This window comes from Acyrthosiphon pisum, chromosome A2, assembly GCF_005508785.2.
Source record: "Acyrthosiphon pisum isolate AL4f chromosome A2, pea_aphid_22Mar2018_4r6ur, whole genome shotgun sequence".
Classification (NCBI taxonomy): Eukaryota; Metazoa; Arthropoda; class Insecta; order Hemiptera; family Aphididae; genus Acyrthosiphon; species Acyrthosiphon pisum.
In genome coordinates this window covers 13,979,817-14,001,309 of record NC_042495.1, presented here as the reverse complement: position 1 = coordinate 14,001,309, position 21,493 = coordinate 13,979,817, and the positions used below count along the sequence as shown (strand labels likewise).

Genomic DNA, 21,493 nt, shown 5'->3' with positions numbered 1-21,493 from the left:
GTATAAGAAAAACGATTCTGAGCAGAGACGGTATGTCAGTCTAGGTATATGACATAATATTATATAATAGTCTATAGTATTTAAAAAAAATTGACCTATGATATGAAATAATTATTCAAATTAAAATTTGATAAATTTTGTCAAAATTCGATCTTTAAATGCTCATAAAAAAAAATTGTGCCTCTGTATTTTTAATATTTTTTAAATGTCATTGTAACAATATAGTAAGAGCCATGTATTAAATTTTAAAGTATTTTTACTCGACAAATAAAGTTTTATTGACATTCATAGAAAAAAAAACAAATAAAATTGGAAACTGAATTATTCAAATAATTTTTTATGAGAGCGAAATATCAACCTATTTATTAAAATTATAATTAATTATATTTATTGATAATTTTTTATAAAATGGAAATTTTTAAATAACTACTTATAATAAAATATATTAATTTTGGCGCAAATGATATGTCATTTTTGTACCTTTGGCCCTTATATCATATAGCCAATTCTGAATCCATGTACCTTCGGTATTATATAGTTACGGCGGGAGACAAAAACTAGTAAATGACGTCATTAACCAAAATTATTTAATTACCTATGTAGCTAAATGCAGTAAAAAAATACATTTTAAACTCAAATGTACATCTTTCACTGTAAACGCGGAAAAAAGCCCCAAAAAAAAAACACACTAAGAAAAACCTAACCTAACCTATACGGCTATACCTAACTATAGGATGCAGTTGTTAAAAAAAAAATATAAAGTTTGAATGGTAATTATTATCTAATAGCTATATATATCTAAATTATATCGCGATTTAAATCCAAACGTACAACTTCAAATTTGACATATATGTAATTTAGCTATCAAAAGATTTATTGAAATTATTTATCAAAATTTGCTCAATTTTTGGACTAATCGTGTTTTTAAGTTTAAAATATTAAGAATTTACATTTTTTGGAATTTTTCTTATATGAAATGATGCTATTTTTATGCTCAATGTATTGGTGAAATCAGAATTTACCTATCTTACTTCATTTTTTTGTTATTGTTAATAAACCACGCAAAATCTAGAATTCAGTTTTACTTGTTTTATTAATAATAACATAAGTTATTGGTTAAGGGTTATTTTTATTTTCATCCTAAATCTAATAAGTGTATAGTGTATATTTTATAAAACCTAATATGTATCTATGTAACAACACAAATCTTATTTTCTTCTCTACCTATAGTATTTGTATAAAAACATCCTTTTTTTAGTTTTCAATTTAAAAAATGATATTGGTCTTTACATTAACTATCTGCCTTCACCACAAGCGCCAGCTTAAAGAAGGTAGATAATTCATGTAAAATATTTAGTGCTTTGTTAATTTGATTTAAAAGAGGGCTATCTCTACCTGTGATATGAAAACTGAAAAAAAAAGTTATAACATTAAAAAACAGCAAAGGGCGAAGAGTTTATATAGTTATTATTTATTTTACCTATTTATATCAATATAGGGTTATTCATCTAGTACCAACATATTAAACATACTTATAAACCATGGTTGTTGTAGTTGTAATTTATAGGTATATATTAGTATATATTTACTTATAAATTTAGTACGGACTATGGTGTTACATGTTAAGCTTTGGTCTTAGTACAAACTACAGATATTTGAGTTCGACCTGTTTATTTGATATACTTGAGAGCATTTGGTCATCAAAAATATTTGGAACAACAAAAATATTTGGAACAACAAAAATAAACAACACTTAAGTACAAAAGTGATCATCTTTAATTTAACAATATAAACACGTATAATTTAACAGACAACAACGTACTTATCCCTATAGTATACAGTATAAACCATAAAACAAAACAAAATGTTTAAATGTCTTGTAAATACTAATATTGACTACGTAAGAACTAATTTGATTTGAATTTAAAACATATATGTAGGATAAACTGGTTGTACAAAATTCCCTTAAAATAACACAGCAATGTTGACATTGTGGACATTTATCATGGTAAACATATGAACATTAAATTAGAACAATTAAAAATATGTTTTATATAATATAATATTATGTAAGGCATCGTGTGATTAATATTAATAACTATGGAAACAAAAAAACTAGGTATTCCTACTCTTCGTCAATTAATTTGATTGGTGATTCTCTAGTCAACTGCTGGTTTCTATAGCTCTGTTTGTATAAACAAATTAATTTCATAGAAGTTAAAATTAGATATGTACACATTTCGACACAGTCAAATAGAAAAAGAAAATTATAAAATATATTACCTCGGCAGCTACACTATGCAACAAATCAGCTGTAGCCTTTCCAGTTTGATCTACCATTTTGTATAGAAACCCATCTTTGTTTTTCAACAAATTATACGGATGATCAAATTCAACCATCTTGCCAGCATCCATTACAAGAACCTTGTCAGAATCCATAACAGTATTCAAACGGTGAGCGATTGTTAAGACTGTACACATTCTGAACTTATTCCTAATTGTATTTTGAATCAATGCATCAGTTCTGTGAAAATAAACAAGGAAATCTTATAGTTTTGATAACTTAAAGTATTAACCATCGACGATAGTTGTCTTGTGGTCTATTAATTATTTATTACTGTGGATCAACATTAGCAGTGGCTTCGTCCAACACAAGAATTTTATTGTTTCGCACTATAGCTCTAGCCAAACACACTAATTGTCTTTGACCAACACTGAAATTTGAACCACCTTCAGACATTTTTGAGTTTAAGCCACCTGGTAAATCTTCAACTGCATCCTTAAGTTCAACCTTGAATAACAGTATTATAATTAATTTTAGGATTGAAACTGTTATGCCAGCATAAGCTTTACTAATAAAATTAGTATTTTTTTTAAAGAAAAATACAAATTGATCATTACTTCATCTAAAGCATTCCAAAGAGCATGATCTGGGTATTCATCAAAAGGATCCAAATTTTTTCGCATTGTTCCTGAAAACAAAACTGGTTCCTGAGGAATGATTGAAAGTTTGGACCGAAGTTCATGTAGTCCCAAATTATTAATGTCCAAATCATCGACAAAAATGGAACCTTCATTTATAGCTAATCTAAACAATGCTCCTATCAAGGATGACTTTCCAGCACCAGTCCTACCAACAATTCCGATCTAAACGTAATGTAATTATTAATAACTGTTCAAAATATGATATAGTACTCAAAATTACTTTTTCCATTGATTCAATCTTAATATTGAGATCTTTCAAAACATGCGGTGTATCTAGGCTATAACGCAAATAAAAGTTTTTGAACATGATTTGTCCTTTATGAGGCCAATCCTTTGATGGTTTTTTCTCTAAAAACAAATATTTACAAAATACCATATTCAGTATAATTCAATTAAATTTGATTACAAAACAATTTAATTACCTGGAGGTGATTCAAGAGCAGCTTCCTGTGGGGCATTTGTATATTCTAGTACTCTTTCAACTGATGTCATTTGATTTTCTAATTCTGCTGATTGTCTCATTCCCCATTGGGAACATACCGGTCAATCCAATTGCTTGAGTAATAGCCAGACCAACATTTCCTCCAAATGTATCTAAAATTAAATTTAATAAATAACATTTAAAACATATGAACATTTGTACAATTTTAAGATTAATTTAGTTGTATAACTTACTACTGCCCATAATTAAGAAACTGAATGTTACTACGCTTATATAGATAAGGCAGACTACATCCAACCAAAAACCAAATGCTCTACTTGAAGAAATAAATAAATACCACGCTGAAGAATGTAAATCCTAAAATTATTGAAATAATTAAAATTTAAATAATAGAAACAAAAAATAGCTATTTTTACTAACTTGATGGTTGTCAAATTCTTTAGATAAAATTTGTTCTGCTTCAAATGCTCTAATTGTTGTTAAACCTTGTAAAGATGCATTCAAATGTGCAAATACAGGGCTTCGTGCTATTTTTCATTACAAAAGAAAAATAATCAAATTTTATGACACTACATTATTTCATAATATAAATAGTGGATATAAAAACTTGTGTGTGCTTACTAACTCCTTCCAATCGTTTGACGCTTCGAGAAGTTGACAAATAGAAAACTCGAATTTTGTAAAAGATTATTCCAACTATGAAAGTTGGTATCATAAGATAAACGTTAACTAATCCAACAACAATTATGATTCCCATTAGTGTTAATCCAATCTATAATAAACATATATCCATAGAATTAAGTTTCATATAAGATAATGTTACAAATTACTTGAATACAATCCATCAAAGCTACTGGTAACATTTCGTCAATTGCGCCCATGTCTTTTGAAAATCGATTGAGAATTCGTCCTATTAAAATAAAAAATGATGATAAATTATTCAAGTACACCTAATTAAAATGCAATCATTTAAAAAATGTTTACCAGATGAATTAGTGTTGAAAAAATACATTGTGGCTCTGGTTATAGCATTGAACATCTTGTTGTGCAAATTCATAGACGCTCTCATACAAACAGATACAAATGTAGCAGACCTGATAAGGGTAGCCAATATCATAGAAAATGTTAAGACAGCAAAAACTATGATACAAGTTTGCCGTGAAATTGTCCACCACAACAATTGATTAGTCATACCACTAGTCGTCGATATAGTTGTACTATTATTATCTACGGATATCAATTTATTATCGCTTATACTACTTGTATTACGAAAAACAAGTTCTTCTAGATTGACCCTGTAAATAAAATTTGAAATATAATAAAATAAACTTAAAGATAATAATAGTGCTGCACAGTACCAGTATGTTATCCAATAATCTCCACCAGATGCTAAGACTTGAGTGAAAACACACATAAATAATAAAAATGATATTTTACAAGCATTTCCACCAGCAGAAAAATATGATGAGTATACAGTAAGTGAAATATTTCCAGATGAACGAGTTTCAGCTATTTCGATTGGTTCTTCTTGTGCTCCGAGTTTGGTCTCATCAATGGATGAAGCAACACTTTGAATAGAAACTTGCCTTGATAAAATGGTACGAGGACTTAATGTATGGGTACTCTCATATTTAGAATTAGATTCATTATCAGATACAACATTTGTTTCTACTAAAGATCCAAGTAGTTTTGTAAAGTCTAAACCAGAAGCTTGAAGTTCCTGATATGAACCTTCAGCTAATATATTTGCCTATTAAGAAATATAAAAATACTTATTATTATACAATTTTAAATTGTAATTATTTATTTATCATAACTCAAAAATTTACAAATCACAGAATTGTATTTTGAATAATATTGAATAGTAAAAAAATACTTACATTTTCCATTAAAATAATTTGATCAACTTTAGTTAGATATTGTAATTGATGAGTAATAAGAATACAAGTCTTTTCTTTCAGATAACCTAAACAAATGTAATTATTAAAACTGTGACAACTTTAAATTGTATTCAAAATTACCTTTAATGCATATCTCAAATAAATGCTTGCCAACATGAGTGTCTACAGCAGATAAAGGATCATCCAATAAGTAAATATCCGCTGGTTTATAAACAGCTCTGGAACAAAAAAAAAGTATAAAATCCTGAATCATCCCAAACAGATTCAAAATACAATTATTTAATTATATGTGTATGAATAATAAAGCTTATTAGTTAAAAAAAAAAAAACAAATTACTCCAATATCCGTACACTATTCGGTAACTACATTTAATAGGATAAAACATTTCAAACACAACCAACAGTAACATACAGTATGTAGCTTATTAACAAAATAATATATTTAGTCAAATTAATATTACTCATTTTTACAAACTAGCTTGCAACTATCAGCTTGACTTACCTAGCTAAATTAATTCTTGCTCTTTGTCCACCACTAAGTGAAACGCCTCTTTCTCCTACAATTGTTCTATCACCATAAGGAAATTGTTCAAAATCTGTTTTCAATGCACATACTTTTATAACCTAGTTTACAAAAAATAAGTATACAAATATTTAATAAGGATCAGAACATTTTGCTTATTAATTACTTTTCTATAACGTTCCTTGTCCATTGGCAAACCAAATAGAATGTTTTGTTGAACTGATCCGGCAAATAACCACGGTTCTTGCGATGCATAGGATACTACACCACACACAGAAATATTTCCTTCGGAAAGTGGTAATTCTCGTAAAATTGCGTGTAATAAGGAACTCTGGAATAAATTATTAAAATGTTATAATATTATCAAATTATTTTTCATAGCTCTTTTATATTATACTTTTCCAGCTCCTACAGGACCAATGACTGCGACTAATCTACCAGGTTTTACAGTTAGATTAATATTTTCTAAAGAATTTTCAGTTTGAGCATCTGTCCACTTAGCTGTAGCATTAGATACAACTATGCCTAAGTTGTCTAATTGTTCAGGGTCATTTTGATCATTCAGTGGAGATGTATTGTTGTCATTAATAATGATTGGTTTTCTAACACCATTTGAAGCTTTGTCAGCCTTTGAACGATTTGCCACTTGAGTGTTTTTTTCTTCATACAATAGAAAATTCTAAAATACAAAAATAAAATGATAATTTGAAATTTATTTGTAGAGTATAATAAATTTATCATTTTTAAATAAATATTTTATTATTCATACCTGTAAGCGCTTAATGGATATTAACATCTCGGCTATTTGTCCAATACCTTGAGGGAAAAATACAGTCATCGTTGTCCGTAATATATTGTAGTACGAAGTTATGACGAAAACCTAAAAGCATTTAGATGTAGCTTAAATATTGTATTATTTTAATTTCAGTATAATTATTATTATTTGAACTGCAAGAATTTATACTTTTTGGGCGGTAATATAATTTCCAAGCAGCACATACGTCAAAATACTGAAGAACAATGCAATTCTAGTATGAAACACTATGAACGATAACAAGACTCCTCTGATGTAAGAGGATCCCTTAATTTGTTGAATTTCTTTCCTATTAACATTACAAAATACAAGTAGTTTTCTCTTGGTTTTTACAAATCAACAGCTTATAATATTAAGTAAATAGAAACATACTTTCTAGCGTATTGTACAAGGTAGGCAAAAGGTTTTTCCCAAGTATACATTTTAATTACTTGTATGCCCGAAATTATTTCATTCATCAAACGAACCCTCTCGTCAGTCCGGATAGCCGTCTTTAGTCGAAGTTCCGAAGTTTTTTTCCCCAACCATCCTAAGAATTGAACATTTGTTTTATTTGTTAAATATGTAACCCCACTATGGGTAACCTATACAAGTGCACGCTATTATATTGGTATACAACATATTATTTTACAAACCTTGTAGAGGAATAAACATAAGTAATGCGCCTACTCCAAATATTGATGACACGCCTACTTCTTGCCACAAAAAATATGTGACCACAATTGTTTCCAAGGGACCGATCCATAAGTAATGCAGAAATATTACTGCTATATCAAATCGATTTACATCATTTGATAATAAATTTACTACTTGACCAACTGTGGTTTCACCAAGAGCAGTTTTACTTAGCCGTAATGCCTATATATAACAAATGTTATACTTTTTTTTTATGTACTTATTCACAATATATATATATTGGCAAGAATATTGCTATAATAGCTAATATTTCATAAGTCAACACTTAATAATATTTTAAATCAAATCCAACAACATTATAATTATAATATACAAATCATGCAAAAAGTCAAACGTTTTATTTTCTACGTTAAAATATTATCAAAGCTCAAACTAGCATGCACAAACAATAAAATTTATAATTTATATACACACAATTTAATTTAAAATATTTGAAAATATTGGTAGGCAAGCTGCAGGTAAGTGTATAATGTAAATATATATGAAAAACAGATTTTTACTTATAATTATTCAGATATTTGGAAAATCAATTTTTAAAACCACTAATATAAGAATAATAAGGAGAATTATATTCAGGTATTATAGTCCAAAATATAGAAGTTATTATTTACCTATTTGAACAAAAAAAGGCATAATACTTCCAATATAGTACATGCGCTTCATAAATAGATATACCAATACTTAGGGAAATACATTAAGAAATTTAGTTAGGTACAAAACAATGTCACGCAAACCAAATTTGCATTGGGTATTCAAGAAATTTACTCACATATTGTTTCATATAAAGTACATTCACTATGAAAAAAAAGCATAAATAATATTAAGTATGAGTAATCCAAACATGTTTTTATTTTTTTAAATTGTACAGTTGGTTACAAGTAAAATATTTAGTTTAATCTTTTATTATCAAGAACAACAAATATTTACAATCTGTAGAGACAATACAATAAGTAATACATATTATAAAATTTACAAGGCTTGATGGCTTAAGTGAAGGTTAATATTTCATTACAATTAAAATTGAATTAATCAACTGATTAATTAAATACTCAATCAAAACAAACTAAATTATTTTATTCTAGGATAAAATGCGTGAAATATATTGAATTATAATAGAATCACAGGATAGATTAAATTCAATAAATTCTGCGGCAGAATGAAACTATTACATAATTTTAATTTAACAGATACAAATATGATGTAATATACTAATATGTACGCATTAAATATCATTTATTCATTATTGGGTTTTATCATTGGTCAGAATTAATTTTAAAATAATATAACAATGATTTATATAATAGTAAAATTATAAATGGTATAGGTACTTATAGCACCTACACGATTAATCACATGTTCTATTATTTTGTTCCTATGTCAAAAGTTATTGTTTTACATAGATCAGGAAATTGTGTATATTCCTACAACATATTAAAAGATGCACCAATAAAAATCAAGAAACAGTAGGAAATGAAAACCTAATAAAAATAATAAGCAATAATTTACACTAATCAACTAGAAAATAAATAACATCCATTAAGTAACTATTATTATAACTATTAAGCCTGTAATAATGGACCTAATAATGAACAGTTTTAACAGTAAAATTATTTATTTTCCTAGGACTTAGGTTATCTTAATTTTAATTATTGATTATTATTTATTACAAAACAAATTTTTCACGTGTAATAACATCGACACAAATAACCTACATAATACGTATACTATATAGCATTGCATGTATAGTTTATTTATAACCATGTATATTGTATGTATAATGTATATTAGGCTAATTAGATAAAGATAACAAACATGGGATTACTCGTCATAATAAAAAATATTAGAATATTGTTTAATATAAGTATAAATAATAATAGTTATGATACATTAACTGTAGGTAAGGAATTTATAATTAATTTTGAGTAAGTAATCAGAAAAAGAACAAGATGTGTTCCTTCCAAAGCTTTCAAAGAACTCATATAGTCAAATTTAAAAAAAAAACTCATTAAGTTTTGTTACACATTTATATACCTTGTAAAATATTGTTGAACAGCAGGCAACTCGGATCTTCATCCCACAATGTATGATTTCTAATTGTGTTGAGTGATACAAGACCAATGTAGCAAACATGCTTAACACCAAACCAGATGCATAAATATATGCATGTTTCAAGTCTGTGTGTCTGGACTTATCAGGGTCAAAATATGCTAACAGTCCGCCGATGAGAAGAGGCTGAGACATTCTACATAGGTACACACATACAACACACACACATATAGGTACATACATAATATAAACACATTACTGATTTTGTTCTACATTAAAATATTAACAAAAATAAAATAAACAAATGTATAATCCTAAATACGTTTTACATAAATAATAAATATGTAGTACAATATTTTCAATTGTCAACCTAAATTATAAATACAAACAATAATGTCCAAAACGTCTAGATTTAAACAATTTGTATATAATTCTCCTTTTTTACTTACCGAATAAACAAAATAAAAATATTAGTAATATTAATAAAGACATTACACTATACCCACACACATTGATCAATTATCTAGACTTTGAATTGCATAGAATAAATCAATAAAATGCTGCTATGTGTTTGTTAATCAAATAATTAATATCAATCAGTATAAATGTTCTTCAGTCTTAAAACAGTTGTTCGGTCACATACAAATTTAGTAACTGAACCTACCAAACTACTCGTAAGTAACAACCAAAGTCCAAGGGTGTATGATAGGAATGCAGAAGCGGTTTTGACAAAATGTCAAGAGGGGAGTTTTAGCCTCAAATTTAGAAACATGGCACAAAAAACTTTTATTGTTCTCTTACCAAGGAGTTTCCAAGTGTACTTAGTTCATACTTAGGTTTTATTCATGTTATATTCTAAAATTTAAAATTACAATAAATAAATATTTATTTTTTAGTATAAAATACATATCAAAAGGAATTAAGCATATCCCAAGTGGGGAGGGGGCTTCGCCACCTCTCAAAACCGCCACTGCACAAATACATATCCTAAAATCAATCTTGTTATACCAAATAAAATGACAAAAATGCAATTCTGAGATTTATTAGGAATGTAAGAAGTATCATGTGGTATTATCATGACATTTACAATTCGCATTATTTAGTATACAAAAACCACTGAGTTATTTGTTAATATGGTATCATTTAGGACCCATAAAAAAACAAACAACATATTAAACTTTTAAAAAAAAACATAAACATTTTTTACTCAGGTCATGATTATATTAGGTAGGTTTTGGCTTACTTATGAAATAATAATAATGTGAAGGTTATTAATTGTTATATTATGTAGATGATTGTTTTAGTTTTTATATCTTACTAATTATACCGAATACCTATATTGCCAATATATTACAATATACATATATACAAATATGAATAAAACCACATTGTGTCCTAATAATTGTTAAATATATACTCCAACATTAAAAGTTGGTAAATTAATAAAACCCTAAATATTATTTTCTTACTAAAAAACAGTAATTTAACTAACTTATATAATTACTATAGTTTTTTTTTGGTTATTTTATTAAATATAACAAAATAGCTATTAGTACTAACTACAGAGTATTTGAATTTAGTATGATAAGTGCAAATATACTACATTATACATGTGAATATAATAATTTACACAACTTGATAGATAGGTAATTAATAAATTACCTATTTAAATATTTTTTAATGTCTATAGTCTAAACATTCAATCAAAAATTTAATTTAGTTTTCGCACATGTTAAAAAAGCCAAAACACAAAAAAAATCTTAAGAAAAACTTAACTAATGCATAGCAATAAAAAAAAAATAAAAATATATAGCAAGTTGACTACCAAAAGATAACATTACAAAAGCTTATTATTTTGAACTAGAAGTAACCTACAATGGAACATTTTGATCTAGATACCATGGATAGCCCCATTCATAACAAAAAAAAATTTTAATTATTGAAATGATTAATGAATCATGATTATGATTATGATTTGAACTATTGCACATAAGATGTATTATAATATTTATTATATTTTGTAACTAGTGTACCTACATATTCTGTAGTTATAAATATAAGTTTAAAAAATTTAATCTAATTAATTAATTTTTTATCGAGTATTAAAATAAAAGTTATACCTAGTTATTTCTGACCAAATAAAATGTACATTTTATAATTATTAAGAACAATAATAATATTATTTTATTTAAGTACAATTATTGTTATTATTATTATTTTTATTTGTATATACAAATTAAAAACAATAATAATAAGGTGAAAAATTAGATTTAAGAAAATATAGTTTATGAAATGTTCTAATGTTCATATTATTATGTTAATAATTATTAATTTATCTAAACTGAAATTGATTTTAACTTACAACACACTTGAGCATCATACTGTAATTGTAATGATTAGAATTAACTAGTCAAATAGTTTACAACTGCGTTCATTAAAAGGGGTCTATTTTACTTTAACTCACTTTAAAACATCAATTGATTATATTAACAACGAGGATAGATAAGTCTACACCTAATAATAACACCATCTTAACCACATAAATTGCTATAATAAAAATTTTTAAATATGTATTGAAGGAATAATAATAATGCTAGTATATTACATGAAATAACTTTAATTTATGAACTTAAAAAAAGGTATCTACCAGAGTTTACAGTCAATATTTAGATTGAAAAATATGTTTTGAGTTATAGGAACCAAGTATAATATACAAAACACATGTAGAAATAAAACATTTTTTAAGCTTTTAGTGTATACTCAAAATTAGATTAAAATGCTATCTTTTGTTTGCCAGGAAAATGCATTAAGCAATCACACTCGTGTTGGGTTAATTAAATACTGTTATCGTGAAAAGGACCGCAAAGGTACCTTATTATAAATGAGAAAACACGTAGACACGCGCAGCTTCATGCCCATATGTGTGGTGAGCATATCGTAGGCGGTGAAACCAAAAGTCTTCAACGCAACGGCTCCCAACAAGCAACTCCCATAAAATATCCCAAGATGAGAAGACTGATCTGATGGTATGTCTGGTTCAAATTGTGCGATTATACGACCCAAGAAGATCGGCTGGCATACACTATATAAGTCACATCAAACACAAAATATATTCTCTAATAATCAACACGGTTAATTAAAAAAAAAATATCTGATTTTTCATGTCCCACATATATTTATTATGTTCTTCTAAAATATAACTGAAAACCAATTTCTTTGCTAAGTTCTAACTTCTAACTATTATTAATAAGGAAATAACTAAAATATACTAAGTAACGTTTAACATTAGATACAGCCGTTAACATTCATTACTAATTTCATTTTAAAATTGGTATATGAAAAATGTATTAATTGGCTTACTTTAAACTTTCGTCGTTTTTTCACTAGTTTTGTAATAAAATTTCATAAATATTTAATAAATTTAAATCAACTATTTTATTTTTATTAAAAGGTTAAAAAGGAGATAGTACTCATGCGCTTAAGATTAAATTAGCTTTGCAAATATTTTCAGAGTTTATATATATGCATATTAATATGCGTACAATACACAACACATTATTAGTACTAACTACTAGACATTTTATTAAAATATCTTAATTAAGTACAAAATGAAAAATGCATAATTTCATAAACAATAAGATTTAATACAAATTATATGAAATTATTATATATCAATACTAATATTATTATATAATATAGTATATATTTTATTATTTAATTATTTTATAAGATTATCAATAGCATAAAATATGTGGGTGCGCATGCAGTACTGTTAAACATCTTGATTTTAGATTAGATTAAAAAAGTATAATTTATTGTTAATTTCTTTAAAATAAATGCATTTATATTTGGCAAGTACAGTTTACTTTAGATACATCACACTAAAAAAAGTATAATATAAGAATTGTAATTTTAACATATGCAATATTACATCTAAAATGGAGTTATTACCTATTAGTTATAAGTATCTAATTGAGCATTTGAAAAATAAACATTAAAAAATTATAAAAAAAAAATTGGAAAAATTAATAATCTCTTCACATATAAGGCAAGTATCTTTTAAAGTTGGAACAATACAAATTATAAAAAATGATAATTGTATCAAAAAGCAATTTTCAAACATTTACAAACATTTATTTTGAACAAACTTCTGCTTATAAGTATTTATTTTATTTTTCACCTTTAAAAACTCATTCAAATAAGCTGTGAGTAAAGATTTTCAGAGTGTAGCAATTGTATTTAGAATACAATTTTAAGTCAAATATGATTGGAGATTATATGAAACAAAAACAAATTAAACCAATAATAAATTAAAAATTAAAATAATATAATATGAAAGCATACTATATTATTATATTATATTACGCCCATTAAGAATCAGTTACAAAAAATGATTGAAGGTTGGATTGTAAGTCTAAATGGGATATTTATACTGTTAAAAAGTGATACCCTCTAGATTACTTCTAAGTAGAATGAAGAAAGTAATTGTTTCAAATGTCCTGGTATTAAATATTTTTATATAACTAAATACATAGGTAGAAATAAAATAATAAAACTTATTAAATCATATAGGTATTAAACAGAGCCGTGCCAAGTGGGGGAGGATGTTAAATATGTAGGTGTATTTATAGCCAATGAAAGTTAGCATTGTACTGATATTGGAAACTATACATGGGAATGGCTTATTAATTTTTGTCATTAAATGTTTTATTTAAGCCGATTGTATACCTACATCATAAGCGTAAATAAGGGGGGCTTTAAAAACTAAGCACCCCCCCAAACACTTCCTACATTTTGTTTTAAGCTTATTCGATATTATCAAAGTAAGACTTTAGCTACCTAAATCCCAAACGCTATTTGCACCTATGATCTACATCTATAGAACTTTGTAGTTAACTGTTTAAAGATTATAATCAAATATATTACCATTTAAGAATTAAAATGTCTAACTATAATTGTTGTCAATCATTAGGTACCTATTATAAAATAATAATTTATATAGATTTGTTCCATACCTACTCATAAATACAATACCATTATTTTCTCTAATAACTAATAAGTATGTATTAGAATTGTAGAAAACCACTCCTTTACAGAAAGTGCTGCATAGATTTGATGTATAAACTATATGCCAAATAACATTATACAGAAGAAAGACTACCTGTATTAGAAACAATTAAAAATGTAATACCTAATAATTGTTTTTAGTATTAAAATCATAGAAACTAAACTTAATAGATACTACAATATCACAACATATTTTTAACTATTTAAAAAAAAAGTACAGGCAATTAAATATTTTACACACACAAATAAATTTACATAAATTGTTTAAATATAAAATATTATATAAATAATAATTGTTATTAAAATTAAATTGTTCGTTAAATTGGTCAATGAATGTTAAGAGAATTATCAAATAGAAGAGCGCTGAAATTTTGTCTGGTTAAATTTAAATTTCATTAAATATATAATACTATTATTATAGTTTAAATATAGTAATAATTACCATACAAAAGTATTAAGAGCCAAGAGGGGAACCTAATAATCCTTGGGTTGAATTAAATTATCTCTAGCATATACATTTATCACATTAATATTTTGTGAACTATATGATGTACTACCTTTATAATCACTTACTAAATGATAATATGTATATATAATTAATTTACATAATATAACTTACTGAAAATAGAGGAAAAAATCATTATTTAAAATACTATGATGAACTAAATCATGCTTATAAACATTTGATATTGTTAATATTTCCATTTATAAAATATAGTATATTATACTAACACTTACTCAATCTCACATAAAATCATTTCAATTTGAAGTATATTTTATTGAAAACAAATTTTAAATTGAAATATGAAATTGAATTAGAAGTCATATTAGTATGTTATAAATTGAAATTATTAATTCAAACACATATTGCTTTCAATACAATAATAAAAAATATAAAAAATAAAATTATAGATTAATCAATTTTCTACAATCAACTTAGTAATAATATGTACAGCATAAATTAAATATTCTACTCTTCTAGTATGAAATATAACAGAATTTGTGCATGAAGTAAATACAAATTTTTACAAGCTTATTTTAATTGGTTGTTAAAAATGCAAAGTAAAGAGAAGATGGAAAAAACGAATAAGTCAACAAAATAAGCAAAGATCACAACATCAACTACAATGCTATGTAATATAAGACTGCTATTTTTATATATAAATATATATATAAAAAAACCATCAGAAACTACATTGACAAAGAACTTAAGAATTCATCAAATCAAAGACCAATCTTCAATTGAATTATTTCTATCTAATATCATCATTTTTTTTTCAATTTTGACAGATTTTTATTGGTTGAGTGTACCTTTGAGTAGATAATAGTGGTCACAGCGACGCGTATTTTAAAACCAATTTCAACTTGACCAAGCATATATTGGTGCATTCCAATTGTGCACAATAATGTAGATAACAGCAATGCAATTGCAGCCACAGTTGCTGTATACAAGTCAGTAGTGGATGGTGAATCAAAATGACCAATCAGGTAACCAATAGATATGGGTTGAATCATCCTGAACAACCAATACAAGGGTAATACAGATGAATAAAAAAATATCTGTTAACCAGTATTCAGAAATCTAAGAAAAATTGGTTCTCTAAGGATAGAATAAAATGCTTAAAACAAAAATATAGTGCCTACTTTATAATAACTAATTTTTAAACAATACATTTTGAAAATATCTTAGTAATTGATACATTACTGTATTATTATATAATTTCAAACACAGGGATTTAATAATATTAGGATATATTTTTTAACAATAAAATAAAATATAATATTATTAAAGTTATAATCAAATGAAGTTAACAAATAATTAAAAATAAATATCAAACTCAACTCTAGTCCCTAATAATGCTTTCTATAGGGTTTAAAATAAATCAAATAAAAAAATAAAAACCTGGTTATAAAATTTAACTCGCATTCTATATGTAAACACAATTTAATTTAAATGGAAATGCTCTTTTAGTCCTATCTACCTATAAAAATTTACAATTTGATACATAAATAAAAAACTTTAAATTAGATAAAAAGTCTAAAAAAAGATGAAAAATAAAAATTTAAGATACTCATGTAGTATGCGACCTACCGGGAAATATGACATACCTTTAATATTCTTATAAATGCTATATTTCTATTTAATTGTATTATGGGAAAGTACCTGTGACTTGAGTCATTACGATAAACAACATTGACGGTCATACAATACTGTAATGCCCATTATGATAACTGGTAAATATCTATCTAGACAACAATAACTTACTTTTTCTGAGATAACATAAAAACAACATGACGACAAATGTTGTCGTTATAGCAATATAATATAACACTTTAAAATACTTGATAATTATGATTAGTCAAAAATACGATAAGTAAGTTTTAGTTTTATAAATTCAAAATTGTAATTTAGTAGGTAGCATACACTGTTTTTGGTAGATAAATGCACGCGTATAGTTTATTGGTAAATAGCTTTCTACATTAGGCAGCATATATACATGAGTACCAAATTTCAATAAATAAAAATGTGTTGTTGTATGTCTTAAGTTAAAAAAATATGTAATTGCAGAAAATTATTTAATTTTGAACAATATGGTACCTGACTTCTAAAATTAATTGTATTCTATTATTTGATTTTTGCTCTTAAAAACCAAAATAAAATTAATTTTAAAAGATCAATGTAATTTAAACATTATTTATATATTGTATATTGTAGAGATAATGGCATAAAAATGAATAAGTAAGCATAAAAATTAAATATTTGAAAAAAAAATACACAAGCACTAAAATCTAATAAATGATAATTGTACAACAAGCATTAATGCATCAATATGATAATAATACTATAAATTATTTAATGGTTTTGAGGCTGAAAATATTAATATCTGAAAAAGTAGTAGTCAATTTTTAAAAAATAATAATAAAAATAGATAACAAAATTAATAAATGTAGTACGAGATTGCTAATAATGTATTATATTCCTGTATTAAAGCTAATGTAATAACACTATTTAATTCAACATTAGCCAGATAATAATAGTATAATTCAGTTTTAGTTATTATAGAAACCAAATATAAATAAAATAAAATATAATATGTTAAGAACGTCTGTATATTATGAACTTATTAAAACTACTGTAGTATTGTCAAAATGTGGAACAGTACTTAACCTAATGAGTAATAACTTATTATTTTTGTTATTATTATTTTACATAAATAAATATACAATCTGTAAAACTCTATTTACAATAAGAACATGAGCTTAAGCCTTAAACCTGGGTGTTATAAATGGATAACTTCCCAACCTTAATATTCGCCGTTAATTTTATATTCTCTTCTTTTTTTTTATCAAATCTAATTATTGTACAAAAATTGTATAGATTGTAGATGTATTTTAAATAATAATAATAATAAAAAAAAAAGCCTTAAATAAAACACATGACACGAGTTACATGAAAAAATAAGTAACCCAGAGGTTACACTTTATATTTGATTTTTTAATTTGTTATATTTTTTGCATAATACTATTTTAATTTAAAATATTATCAAATTAAAAAAACATTTTTGATCTATTCTTAGGAGGAATTTTAGATTTTAGATCTTTACAAATTTATATTTTTATTTTCCCTCAACAATAATAGTAAAAACTAAATCACTGTAAATACTACTCTCAGTTTGTCTTCTAAAAATATTAGTAAAATATATTAAAAATGATTGGCCGTATTAAAGAAAAATCATTATCGTCAAAGATAAATTTATAAGTCAGAATCACATACAAATATAGCCAAAAGAAATTACTGATTCCTCTGTGCAAGTTTTGATGTGGACAATAATGATAATATACGAGTACATAGTAAAATATCTAAAGTAGATTATAATACTGGGTATAATTCAACTATAATATTATAATATAAAGGATAATAATACATGTTTTGCATCACACTTGTTTTTTGTAAGTAAAAATGGACAAAAGGTAGTTAAATGCTGAGAAAATATTACGTGTGAATCAGAGATTATGTCTAAAGATAATTTAAGTATATTGTATAAGTTTAACCATTTTTAACAAAAGTATCTTAAAACTTGTGTGTCATATTTTTGAAATTCTTAAATAGTTATAAAGAAAATGGGAAACCAGCTTATATTTAAACCTTAAGTATAACAATGAAAATTAATTATATGAATTTATAACTACATTATATTTTTAAAATGTTTGTTTTAGCAAATTTGTTAAAATTTAATTGTCATACACTCATAAAAAAAAAAATTGTAAAAATATATTTTTCGTTATTCATAACAGCTTTAAAAACAATTTTTGAAGAAACTTATTGCCACAAAAACAAATACTGTACAATTAAAAATTGTGAAAAACATTTTTAAAAAGGTAAAAATGTGAAATGTCTATAAATAGATTAAAATTAATCTAATCATTATATTTAATCAAATCATTTTACGTAGTAAATTTGCATATAAACCTTGGATAATATACCATGGATAGGACTACAGACTTTGATATAATGAACTGGAAACGAGCATGTTATCAATGGCCACAAATATATGTACAAGAGGCAAAGTGAGAGGGATCGCAATAGGGACCCAGAGATTACAATGCCATCCATAGACTAAGATACAAAATTTGAAGCCAAATAAGTCTGAGGAACCTTTTGGTGGCCGTGTTCCCTGACCCCCTCTCTCTCATGTCGTTTCTAGTCAATTATATCTTAGTCTGTGATCCTTTTCATTGTATATTATCTATGATATAAACATTAGATAATAATTTCAAGTATCTATAGTTATTAATTACATATTTCTTTTCCTCAGAATATTGTATTTTGCATACAATTAAATGTTTTCAATTAAATTTGAACACATTCATTACAAATTACAATGAATATTAGTTTTTACGTGTTTCATACATGATACATATACCTACAAGATTAACACATTCAATAGGTTTTACTTTTATTATTTCTAACACTAGGTTAGGTTAGTTCAAACAAAAATAACATTTTTAAAAGCATGTAATAATGATTTTCAGTTTTTCCAAAGTTTATTGAAAGGATAATATTTTTAAAAAAAAATTATATTTTTTAATACCTTCATCCTCAAAACAATAGTGCTTTTATAATGAATCATGAATTTTAATTTATCACATAATTTCTAATCACATTTAAAAAACAGCGGTATAAGTATCTCTATAATATTTATTTTATTATACAATATTCATTTTTAGCCAGGAAATATTTTTTTAATCTATGGTATTTCTAGTTCATATAACTACAACAAAAGTGAATACCTTTTGAATTTTCTACTATCACTGTATCACTGTATTAATATGTCTATATGAAAGACTAAAATGACAAATTATATAAAGAAAAGTAGGTACCTACTCTTAAAATTAAAAGATGTACCTACCGCTAGATAGTTATTAATTAATCAGTTTCAGATATATATTAATAAAATAAATACCTATTTAATTATATAATTGTCTATATTAATCTAGGAAATAATCAATTTTTAGATTCATTGACATAATAATTCAAATCAATAACCTTGAAGTAAATTATTATTCTTTAAGGTAACAAAAAGCTCATAAAACTTAATAAAATCTTTTACTTTTATTCATATATCATGTGCAAATTAAATCTAACCTAACATAACCATTCTTAGATAATTTAAAATTCTGTCACGTAAACTTATTTAAGGTCGACTAGTAGTTGTTGCAAATATATATTTATTTTTAATTTAATTTAATATATATATTTGTACTAAAATATAAAAGTTAGATTTATTTTATAACTATCAAAATACAATTATGTTCATCTAAGAATAGCCTTACTTAGATCTTAAGCCCTTGAATGATAATATTCTTATAAATTATTATCTTATATAGTTAATAGTTTGGTTAAGAATAAAAATGATTTCAATTTTTTTTTTTTTTAACCGCCATAATATATTGATTAATTTAATACTTACCTAACAAAATATATATTTTAATTTTTAAAAGAACTAATCAATCAAGCATCTAACAACTATTTAAAATTTTATAAATTCTTACCTTAATACAATTTCAACAATTGAAAGTAAAAATCCATATAACATTAACTTAGGTCCAAACATTTGAAGTAAAGCTCTTAATAAACTAGGCTGTCGATTTGATTGTTTTGCTTTAGCTAATTCTATTCTCCATTTCCTTAAAAATGGAATATGTATAAATATATTTGATAAAGTTCAGAAATTTGACTTTTCTAAATGTACTTTTCTAATTCATTTCCTAATAATGCTGAAGAATGATCATTTAGTGTTGTATATAAATCATTTACTTCTAAATCTCTTTTTCGTCCAGTTTTGAAGAGTTTTAAAGTCCACCTGAATAAAAAAAAATAAAAAATTAATTAATACTTAATATGAATAAACTATGAAACAAATTTATATTGCTATATTATTTAATAGGTTGGGGTCAACAAGCAGTATATTCAATATAATAGCTTACTAGTATATAAATTATTATGGTTTCTAGGCCTAATCATTACATGTATATTATATTATATGACAGAAATATACTATTGCTATAATATTACTTTTAACTATAATTATATTGTTAAACTTTAAATTAATGACCTGTACAAAAATATTTTCAATGTTGTGCAGTTTCTGATTATTATGTAAGTTCATAAAATATTAAAATCATCAAAAATGTTAAGTTAACAAAAATTAAAGTAAAATTACAGTTTTAAAGTGATTTATATTGTTGAGATATTGAGAAACGTCTACATATTTAAATATTGTTAGAGAAATAAGCAATATTTAGAGATCATTTAAAGTGAAATATTTCTAGAACTTCCAACAGCAGCAATCCACACAAAATAAAAAATATTACCTTATATAAGACTTAAGTATAGGAACTAGTGGGGCACTACACTCTGTAATGCACTTGTCAAATGTCATGATCATTGGGATTATATTAGGCGCATAACTTGGATGTATAATACTAAATTAATATAATGTAAAACAAATATTAAA

The 21,493-nt window shown here is 25.1% G+C and overlaps 1 protein-coding gene across 1 annotated transcript; it reads right to left on the bottom strand.

Annotated features, from left to right (window-relative positions):
• Nucleotides 1–1,753: 1,753 nt before the first annotated feature.
• On the bottom strand, nt 1,754–20,863 carry LOC100161393 (probable multidrug resistance-associated protein lethal(2)03659). The gene is given in 25 exon segments (XM_029490618.1): nt 1,754–2,185; nt 2,284–2,524; nt 2,619–2,791; nt 2,902–3,147; nt 3,206–3,333; nt 3,408–3,516; nt 3,518–3,579; nt 3,661–3,784; nt 3,848–3,954; nt 4,049–4,199; nt 4,258–4,337; nt 4,412–4,722; nt 4,786–5,177; nt 5,308–5,393; nt 5,449–5,546; nt 5,831–5,952; nt 6,018–6,182; nt 6,249–6,530; nt 6,621–6,731; nt 6,816–6,954; nt 7,038–7,194; nt 7,301–7,523; nt 15,786–15,990; nt 20,529–20,663; nt 20,729–20,863. Coding segments are annotated over 24 exon segments (3,834 nt in total). The 5' UTR covers nt 20,591–20,663; nt 20,729–20,863; the 3' UTR covers nt 1,754–2,125.
• Between the last annotated feature and the right edge of the window lie 630 nt (nt 20,864–21,493).